The sequence below is a fragment of the Rhagoletis zephyria genome, unplaced genomic scaffold (assembly GCF_001687245.7).
Source record: "Rhagoletis zephyria isolate East Lansing unplaced genomic scaffold, Rhagoletis_zephyria_1.1 Rzeph_scaffold_03064, whole genome shotgun sequence".
In the NCBI taxonomy this organism is placed as follows: Eukaryota; Metazoa; Arthropoda; class Insecta; order Diptera; family Tephritidae; genus Rhagoletis; species Rhagoletis zephyria.
This window is the reverse complement of record NW_016160148.1, coordinates 5,200-15,727: the sequence shown is the minus strand read 5'-3', so window position 1 is coordinate 15,727 and position 10,528 is coordinate 5,200. Positions and strand designations below refer to the sequence as shown.

Sequence of the window (10,528 nt, the reverse complement as noted above, 5' to 3'; positions counted from 1 at the left end):
ATTGCCATTCAGCATCAGAAATTTTCTCCTTCAGCCAATCAGAAAGAGGCAAAAACTTACTTTGACACTATTTGCAGTCAAACAACTGTCAAAATTAGGCTAACATAGGAAACAAGCTAATTTCGTTTTATTTGACCAAGATTTAGCTATTTGCTTGTGATGGTTGAATAAAACATGTCTAATGTCAACTTTAAGTACCCAAATGGGCGTAATGGGCTACTTATGCGTATGGACTCTAGATCGTCTAACGCTCGAGCAATATGATAAATAGACATTGAAATTTTATGAAATTGTATATTTTTGAAAGAGGAAAGGTGTGTAAAAAAACAAAAACAATATCAATAAATGATATTAACTTTACTAAGTCTGAAATCATGAAAATCCCTTCAAGGAAGTGGCAGAATTGAACTTTGTAGCAAGTTCACATGGGAAATCTGCTTACGTCGTGATTGGAGGAAATTTTAGGAGAATAGCAGCTAGAGCAAGTCTTCAACTCCTGATGTTACAACAAATTCGTACACCCGAAGCCCTCTACCAATGGGGAGCTGTATGTTTCCAATGGGATGCCTGTTAAAAATAACTGCAACTAACTTTTCAGTGGACTTTATTTCGACTATGACTACGTGCCAATTACTTTAATCATATTTTAAGCTAGTTTAAAAGGTTAATTATAATTAACATCAAGTTAGGGAACTTCATATCCTTATTTAACGAATCTTTAAATCAATTTTTTTTTTCTTTTTAGTTCTTGTTGTAATAAAAGCGTGTTGTTGTTTTTTTAACTATAATTTTATTTCTCATTAGGTTTTTTTTTACACACCTTTCTTTTGTATTACCAAAATGAATCGAGTTTTACCCGACCAAGGGACCAAGATCAACGAACCCGATCAATTTATTCATCTTTAATGAGTGCTCGTTTTAATTTACAGATCGTCACGAAAGTCGTGTTACGTAACAGGAACGACTCAGATTTTTATCTGGGCAAGGGCTGCCCCTCCAGCAACACTTCCCAAAAACTCTTTGGAGAATCTGTATGCTGTTACAACATCAACAACCAGCCGGATTGCTCCGCATCTTTCTTCCCCGGGCGGGCATCGAGTTGAACCCCGGGCTAGAAATCTTCTGCAGCGTTTGCCAAAAACGATTCCAACCGAACTCCATTTCGGTAGGTGCAACTCCTGCAATGGATGGAATCACCTTAGAACCTACTCTCACAAGGGAGTGAAACACAAGCTGTGGGGCCCTCCGTTTCTCAAGCTAGAAACTTAAATACCGAAAATAAAACATATCTTTGCTTTCTGTTCTTTCGATCCATGAAAATGTTTGTACAACAGAAAACGACAAAGTGCTAAGTATATAAATATACAATTTCCACGTTGTTTATAAAATGGCTTCTGGAATATTTATAATGTGCATTTTTCTTATGTTTTCTTTTTCGTGTTTTTGATTTAAATAGAAGATTGATCAACTGTTCATAGAACTGAAAGTAAAAAGACATAGCCAAAGCAGTTCCGATGCCACTGTGCATTCTGGGCTCGAATTGTAACATCCGTTCACGGATCGAAAACGATACGAAAGAAAATTTCGTGATACGTCAGGCAGTATAAGCTGAATGGGACAAAGAGTACGTTTACGTATGTCATAGTCCGAAAAATGTGCTTTTACGTGACGAGTAGTACGATATCGTGTGTGACGATTCGAGCCCTGTTTCTGCGCTTTGTGATTAGCTGGCTAAAGCGTTGGACTGACCTAATTTACCCCCTATTATGAATTTGTATGATGCACGATAGACGCTTGCATTCTGTTATTCCCTATTACCAATCGATGTTGTCGTATGAAATCCGATAATTGGCGTACCTGATTTGTGCTGGTTAACAATTAGTCTGTTCCAATAGCAGTCCGGTTTACAGGATTTAGTCAGAACTTACAGGAAGTCGTTCCTATTGACATAAAACCTGTAAGTGGGAACACTTTTCAGAGAGTAACTGAACTGTTCCTAGTCATAAGTTACAGGATTTAGTCCGGAGTTTTTTTTCCTGTAAGTTCATGAAAAGTGTCAAACGATCAGCTGACCTTGTATTTGTAAATATATGGAAGTAAACCACGAAATATCGGGCGTATGAAAACGATGATACGAGAACTGATTTCGTACGATACGCTTGCAAGCGTTTATCGTCTATCGTATGAAAATTCATAATAGGAGTTACAACTCTTTAATAATCATCAAACCACGCACCGTTGCCTAGGAAAACACTATGAAATGTTTAAAAAACTATACTTACTACGCTTATTTCAACACTGTTATCTTGGAAGTGTGAACGCATAATTTAAGTTTTGGCATATCAAGTAAAACGGAAAACATGAAATAGAAAAAATTGAACATACCTGATGTAAAATTGCGTCTCATCGTTGTAGAGGCATTCGATTTAATAGCATTTATTTGATGATGAAGATGCTGTTGCTGTTGGTGTTGTTGATGCGCATTATGGTCAAGCATTGCATTTGAAGCATCAATATCGACGGAAGCAGGACGCCCGCGTCCTGTTATCGGTATTCCATTCATATTGTGCAGTTGACTCTATAAGAAACAATAAGGTATCTACTTTAAATATATGTATGTGGCAATGAACATGCGACTATACACTCACGAACCTGTGTTGTTTGTGGTACCGGCGGTGCGCTAGATGCCCGCGGTGCCTGATTATCAGCTGCGCCTACATTTGCTCGATGCACCAACACATATTGACCACCACCATTTCCATTTTGATGCAAATCGTGTTGCTGGTGATGTTGTTGTTGAGCTGCCGCTGCAGCTGCTGCTACCGTTAATTGCTGATGCAATCGCGGATTTGCCGCAACATTAGTATGTAGTGCGTTGGCCGTTTGTGGTGTGAAAAAATGTCTTATAAGCGTGGGTGAAGGTTTTCGTTGAACATACTTCTTACGTGGAAATCCCATTCGCGGACCAATAACCTAAAAATCAATGCAAAAAAAATAATTCGAATAAGATAACATATTTCAATGCAGAGCATTTTAGAAGTGTATGTGTAAATGCACCTCCGATCAAGTACGGCAATTTACCTTATATACGCCAGGACGTCCAACGCCCATTATATTTGCGGGAATGCTTGTCAGGTCCTCTTGTTTGATAAAACTCTGCGATGAAGAGGCGCTTGATGCGGGCGCTTGATGTGCCGAACTTGCTACAGATATGGCGGCAGTTGATTGTGTTGCTGCCGGCGCGGCTACTCCGGCTCCTGTGCATGGCAATGTTAAAGCCGTAGAAACGTTACTTTGTGGCAGCTGCTGCTGTTGTTGTTGCTGCGGAGGTTGATGCTGCAGCTGTTGATTCAAAATTGCCGACGGTGGTCGCAACTGCGCCTTCAAATTTTCGCGATTTGGACTGTTTTGGATAACTGCTTGGCAGATCTGATAGCTACGCTCTAAATTAACTGCACCGGGTGGCAATTTATTTACCGTTTTACGCCCTTTGCCGGTTGCTAATTTACTTGTTGGCCGCTGCTGGGCTATTGTGGTCGGGATGCCGGCTTGTGTTAGACCTTTCATGGCACTGGCAATGCTGACATTCGATGTACTTACATTACCGATATTGGAGGCAGCATTCACTATAAGCTCAGCTGAACGCGCTGAACTAGCGATGGCGCTACTAAAAGGTGGGTAGGTACTCACAGATGCACCTGACGGTATAGTTACCGAGGCGATGCTTGCATTTGTGCCGGCAACTGTTCCTGCTGCTGCTGCTGTGCCACGAGACATTGTAATAAGGTTCATTTGCTTTGAAATATATTTTGCAGCGTTTGATTGCGCTTGAGTGGCCAATGATTGAAAGGCGGGCATATGCTGTTGCTGTTGTTGTTGTTGCTGCTGATGCTGCTGCTGCTGCTGAAAGCGCTGAAGTTGTTGTTGCACTTGAATGTGATGCTGCTGCTGAGTTGGACTAGCAGAAACCATATTGCAATTAGCAGCCGCGGACACTGTAGGAACCTGTGACTGTGTCAGAAAGTGTCTCTGTTGCGGCGCTTGCTGCTGCTGCAGCACCAATTGTTGGCCAATATGCTGCTGAGCCGCTATGGCGCCTGGCGTTAGGTAGTGCTGACCGTTCGTGCTCAACTCTATGGCTTTACGTAATGTCGACAGAGCATGATGAGACTTATGTGCATGTTGTTGTTGTTGCTGTTGTTGTTGTTGTTGTTGTTGCTGCTGCTGCTGCTGCTGCTGCAGATGTTGTTGTGTCGACAGTGCTATAGTTTGGACCTGTTGTTGCTGTTGTTGTTGTTGTTGTTGGGCTTGAGGTTGTGCTGCCGGAAAGGTAAATTGCTGTGCTGCATGATGCAAAAGTTGCTGTTGGTGTTCTAAGTGTTGTTGTTGCGGTTGATGATGCTGCTGTTGTTGTTGGTGCTGAACGAGGAAATTGCCTATAATTTGGCCATTCGTATCGACGAGTATTTGTCGCTGGGGCGTATTTTGCCGCTCCGATGAAGTTTGCTGTGGTGGTTGCTGCTGCGGCTGTTGCACTTGCTGCTGATGTAAATGGCCAATGGTCGGTGCTGGCGACGGTGTATTCAACTGTATGGTGAGATTGCCACCGCTGACGCCACTATCAGGGCGACTGCTGCTACAGCCCATATTCATTTCATTAACGCTGTCATCCGAATTGCTATTGGTTATTACGGTACTGGACACTTCCATTTCGTTAGCCGCCATTTGAACGTCACTTATCAAATCTGAGCTCAACTGCAAGCCAAAATGAATTGGTTACCAAACACTTAGCATCCAAAGGCTAGATAAGCTTACGTACCTCATAGTCACCTTGCTCGTAAGTTAAATGGCCACGCTGCACTGGATTTTCGGGTTCTTGCAATTCCTGTTGTTGCTCAAGTTGCTGTTGCTGCTGTAGCTGTTGTTGCTGCTCTTTGAGTAGTTGGCGATGCTGTTGTTGTAATTCGTCAACTATATCACGTACAGCATCACTATCATCCGGGTCATCATCGTCTTCCTCATCCTCCTCCTCCGCCTCGTCATCGTCATCTTCATCAGCCTCCACCCCGATAACGTCATTATCGTCTCCATCGCCCTCGCCAACGTCAACATCAACGCCGGCATTCACAGCTCCGCAATTAACAATCGCCGCTGCATCATCACCCCCCTCTACACCTATACAATCTACGACTTCTTCAGTTTGAGTTGCTTCCACGCTTGGCATAGCCACATCTCCAACTGAAATCGTATTTAAATTTTTTACTTTTATAACGCCTTGATGCGTTTGAATCACACCGTTAAAACTACTTGACGCTGCTTCTGTGGACTGTTCCAATTTTATGCCGCCGAAATTCCAATCATGTTGCACATGATGAAATAAATCTTCACTCTTCTCAGCCATCGACAATATAATATCCTGCTGCTGTTCTTGCTGCTTTTGCTCGGGCGATTGTCTTGCGGTGATAGACAGTTGAGCCGTTGTGGAATACATCATGTCTCCACTGGTCGTCGGTGCTGAGGTCATTGAAGATGAAGAGGACGAGGAGGCAGAAGATGTGGCCGCTGACGATATGCCACTGCCAACTTCTTGTTTATTTCCGTAAAGATTGTCACAAGCATGGGATGTTGCGCCTGAGGAAGAAAAATGTAAAATAAAAATGAGTGCGCCAGGGCCCCACAACGGAGGTGAATTTTCTCTCGATTCATATGTGTTCATTTTATAGTACTGCAGAAACTTGTATATTCCGTTTTGATATACATACATCTGAATTAAAACATGCGGTAGGAGAGGCTTACCATTATTGGGCCATACTCATAGTCGAAATAAAGTCGACTCCGCAAGTTTTTTTTTTACAGATATACCTTTGGAAAGCATGTCGAAAAGCTGGGCTTGTAGAAGTTGCAATCACAACCGAGGTTACAACTGTGTTGTAAATTTTCATCAGTGCGGCATTAATGCTGCTTTTATTACGTGTCTCGAACAGGCCCTATCTTTATAGTCTACTATGGATATGCCTCATTGTTTCAATTGTAATTTTAATCCTAACCCTAACCCTCTTTGATAATTTACTCTCCTGATTACACGGTAGAAGAGGTTGACCGAAGATACTTGACGATATTTTAATTAACTACCGTCGCTATAGAAGATTCAACTCAAATTTAAGCATTAAACGCTTGAAATCGAAATTGGCTTTGGGCCTATTTAAGCTTGCGAAACTTTGCCTAAATCACTGCATCCACATATCGTCGATTCTGCAAAATCGCGTAACTGAAATTTGCTGCCAACAATTGGATTTGCTCACACAATCCATTCGTCCTAAAGTATACTAGCCTGAAATGCGATTGCTTTATAAAAAAGAGAACCATTTTGAAATATTTATGAGTGTTTTTACTCTCTAGAAAATAATTTATGCAACCTAACATACGCGGTTTTGCATTTTGTTGATACGCGGTTTTGTACTTTAAACGACGATATGTATGTACTATTGTCGTGGAGGTCATATAACAGTAGCTCCAAGAAACTGGAATGTAAGACCACTTGATGGATCTTTCTACGTTCCACGATAGTCGAGTCTACGTAACCGGTACGACCCTGATTTATATCTGGCCAAGGAATGTCAGTCCAATAACAATCCCAAAAACTCTTTGGGAAATTGTATGCTGTTTCAACAACAGTCCCCGGCGGGCAAACAGCCAGAGCATTATTTAGAAACGGTCAATGTTGTATCAAGATGATCTAAGAAGTAAAATATTTTAACAGGCTATGAAAAAAAATTGTGCTGGAGTATTGGGAACTCAGATGAGATAACGGTAGAAAATTTTCAGCGATAACTTAAGGTTTAGACACATAATCGCTTCGCCTGTGTGTATTCTTTCATACATATATAAGTTTATGTATATGGGTCATTATTATCGTAATATATTTTTTGTCGTCTGGGTTACTCCTAACCCAAAACAAGTAAAGAAGTATAAGTTCGGGCGAAACCGAATTTTATATACCCGGTGCAGGTATCAAATATCGTCGTTTTAAGTTTCTCTAAACTATCTTTGCATGATAAGCAGAAGTGTTTATCCCGATTTAAAACGTTTTCTATAACAACATTGAGGTTAGTTATCGATTAGAGAATGATTGGAGAACTAGCCACATTCTCCAATCTCAAACGTTAAAGAACGACTTGAAAAACTATCGTGAATCATAGCGATCTCAATAACAAGTAAGAAAGTCTAAGTTCGGGCAGAGCCGAATATTAAATACCCGGCGCACGTATTAAATATATGTTTTTCACCTTACCGAAAGCTACGGCTACATGGTAAGCCGGGGCGTATCAATTTTGAGTAAATTAGAGTCCTTAAATTTCGATTTTGAAGTTTCAAGCAGTTCTGAAATTTACCGTTATATGAGAAGCGGCCGTTATTTTAGTCCGATTTCAATAATTTTCAACGGTTTGCTTATATGTGGCAAGCACAATAACCACACCGAGTTTGGTACAAATTGGTAGAACGGTTACTGAGATACATATATGTGATCATAAGTGGGCGGTGCCACGCCCATTTTCCAAAAATTTATCACAAACGTATTTCTTGGTAAAGAATTGTTGCAAGCATCAATTTTGAANATACATTTGTCTATATCTATCTCGATTCGTTTTGGCTGTTACAAACAACCGTTATGTGAACAAAATTAATATACCCTTGTGCACAAGTGCGCTCGGGTATAAAAATGGGACATAGTTCTCGACTTGAGAAAATATTAACTCTCTAATCGAATTCTAATGTTTATCCCTAATGGGAGTGGAATGTGAATTTCAAACTGCTGTTTTGCTTTAATAAATAAAACGCTTTGTTTGTAAAATCTGTATTAAATGTATTTGCATTAAAATAATAATGAATTTGAACTTAAAGATAATTTATGATTCATTCATTTGGAATATTGTAATGTAGAAATCCAAATTTCCCTAACGCTAGAGACTGTGTTTGCTGGGAATATGCTGAGTTAGACTTAATGAAATAATTGAACCAAGTTTGGTAGAAATCGATAAAACGATTACCGAGATACACCTTTGTAACTATACAGTGAGCGTTGCGACGCCTAATTTCTGAGATACTTCGCCGACCTAAACGGGGCTAGATCGCCGAAACAACAGCCCTTGGTCGGGTGAACCCCGAGTCATTCCCGTACGTAGAACCGGCACTCGCTCAACTTCGCTCCGGCTACTGCAGCAGGTTAAACTCCTACTTGAGTAGGCTGAATGAGGATGTGCCGAACGAATGTCCGGCATGCGGAGAGACCCCACATGACTCGAACCATCTCTTCGCATGCCGGGAAAACCCGACAATCCTAACGGCCTTGTCCCTGTGGACAGATCCCACAGAAGCTGCACGCTTCCTAGGGTTGCCGTTAGTGGAACTTGACGACAACATATGAGATACCAACAGATCTGGGCGGGGTTGTTGTAGCCGCTACAACAGCAACAACAACAACGCCTAATTTCTAAAAGTCTATAAAGATAGTGTCACACGGCTGGGCATTTGCCCAAAATTTGGTGCAAATCGTATCCCAAACGTGTGAATGTGTAAACATTTTTCTTTATCACAATCACGAAAAACGATTTGTTCAAATTTTTCAATAGAAGTTCGCTGTATTGTAATAATCGTGTGACTGCAAAAAAAAATGTCGTCCCAATTTTTTTATCTTGTACCAATAGCCCGATGTAAAAAATGCACAAATCGGTACAAATGTAGTCATTGTGTGACACTGCCTTTAATTAATTAATCCCAACGGTTTTTACCCGTTCCAGTCCATTCCCGCCAAATGACACGAGGGGCGCAGTCCGCATGACGTACGGAACCTTTTTTTCTTTTTTTTTTGGTGCCGAATCGTGGAAACAGGAGTTTGTTAAGTGTCGATATCTAAAACTATTCAGCTACAGAATCAAATTCATCAGCTGATTGGATATGCTAAAGATAGTATTTAAATTATTGAGAGTGGAAATGATAGTTTTCTTTTAGCAAAAATCGAGTCCATATGTCAAACGTGCTGGAATGAGAGTTAAAATCTTGACATAAACCACGGAATGATTCGTTTAGTTCAAAATTAGTTTTGCATGGATTCAAAATAGAGGTCGAAAGAGAGAGAGGGAGGTCGCGAGGGAACATTAAAACTTACCTCAGCCAGAAGGGCCGGGCTATTAATCAAGCCTGTCTTTAATTTTACGATAAATATTATACCTACCATTTCACTACGACTTGCGAGTTGAGGCAAATTTATGAGCTTTAGACGACTAATGTAAGGGGGGAGATTGTAGTCTGAATCCCAGTTAACATCACGCAATGCAAAACGTAAGAATTGTTTTTGAATTGATTCAATCCTATCTGAATTAACTTGGTAACAATAGATCCGTATTTTAGTATAGGTCTAACTAAAGTGGTAAAAAGAGCTTTTGTAACATAAGGATCTTTGAACACTTTTGACCATCGCTTTACAAGTGCAAAAACGCCTTTGGCTTTATTGACTGTAATATTAATATGAAGGTTGAAATTGAGTTTGGAATCATATAAAAGTAAGTTTTGTTCATGCGTTATATGGAAGAAAATTCGCAACATCCTCCATAAAAAAATTCTAAAAAATCAACGGTAATTTGTAGCGACTTGAAACTTGCACTTTATTACAATAAAATTGAATGGGCTACAAAACTGCATATCCGTAAATTTTCTAACGATTAAAAAGTTTTAAATTTTGATGACAACTTTTTTGAGTTTGATTAATTTTTCTGAAACTTGTATAAAGCATAGTTCACTCAAAATCGGTACGCATGCAATGGGTTATATCTTTTTAATAGGTTTTCCGAAAAAAATATTTAATATGTNTCCGTAAATTTTCTAACGATTAAAAACATTTTAAATTTTGATGACAACTTTTTTGAGTTTGATTAATTTCTCTGAAACTTGTATAAAGCATAGTTCACTCAAAATCGGTACGCATGAAATGGGTTATATCTTTTTAATAGGTTTTCCGAAAAAAATATTTAATATGTTAAAATAAAGAGAAAACATCCCGTTATAGAAACATGTTAGCGAAAGTTTCATATTTTGCTTAGATAAATAAATAAGAGACAATTTCTTTGATAATGATACAATTTTTCTAAACACCCGTTCTAGAGACTTGTGTAGTCAACTTGCTCTACTAAACTATCTTTAGTTTATGTTTTTCCACAGCTCGCACAATTCTACTAATTTTGTTTTAAATAAATCTCATAAATTTTTCGATTTGACTTAAATAGGTCATATTCGTAAATTGATGACTTCCAGAAATTTATTCAAATCATTGGCTTCAAACTGATTTAAAGTTACCTCTCTGAACTTGGCAGGACAACTTTTTCTCAAAGCAAAAATTCCTATCGCATAATTTGCCGTTAATTATCCGTAAATTATCCGTGAAAAGAATAATTTTGCCGCGGACATATTTTAAAAAATATCGAGTGCCCGCTAACTTCCGTGGAAGTTAGCAGGGCACCTTCTGAAAACCAAT

The 10,528-nt window shown here is 39.6% G+C and overlaps 1 protein-coding gene across 2 annotated transcripts in view; it reads right to left on the bottom strand.

Annotated features, from left to right (window-relative positions):
* LOC108368308 (polycomb protein Asx-like) overlaps nucleotides 1-5,789 on the bottom strand; it is a 14,166-nt gene extending 8,377 nt beyond the window's left edge. Inside the window, exons 1-4 of one of the 2 annotated variants that reach the window (XM_017623150.1) lie at nucleotides 4,820-5,789; nucleotides 3,082-4,755; nucleotides 2,653-2,973; nucleotides 2,386-2,578 (exon numbers count right to left, since the gene is read on the bottom strand). In XM_017623150.1, coding sequence (XP_017478639.1) covers nucleotides 2,386-2,578; nucleotides 2,653-2,973; nucleotides 3,082-4,755; nucleotides 4,820-5,764 — 3,133 coding nt within the window. In that variant the 5' untranslated portion in view covers nucleotides 5,765-5,789. Of the gene's footprint in view, nucleotides 1-2,385; nucleotides 2,600-2,652; nucleotides 2,974-3,081; nucleotides 4,756-4,819 lie in introns of those variants that run through there. The other variant, XM_017623151.1, reaches the window with a different exon arrangement.
* Nucleotides 5,790-10,528: the final 4,739 nt, after the last annotated feature.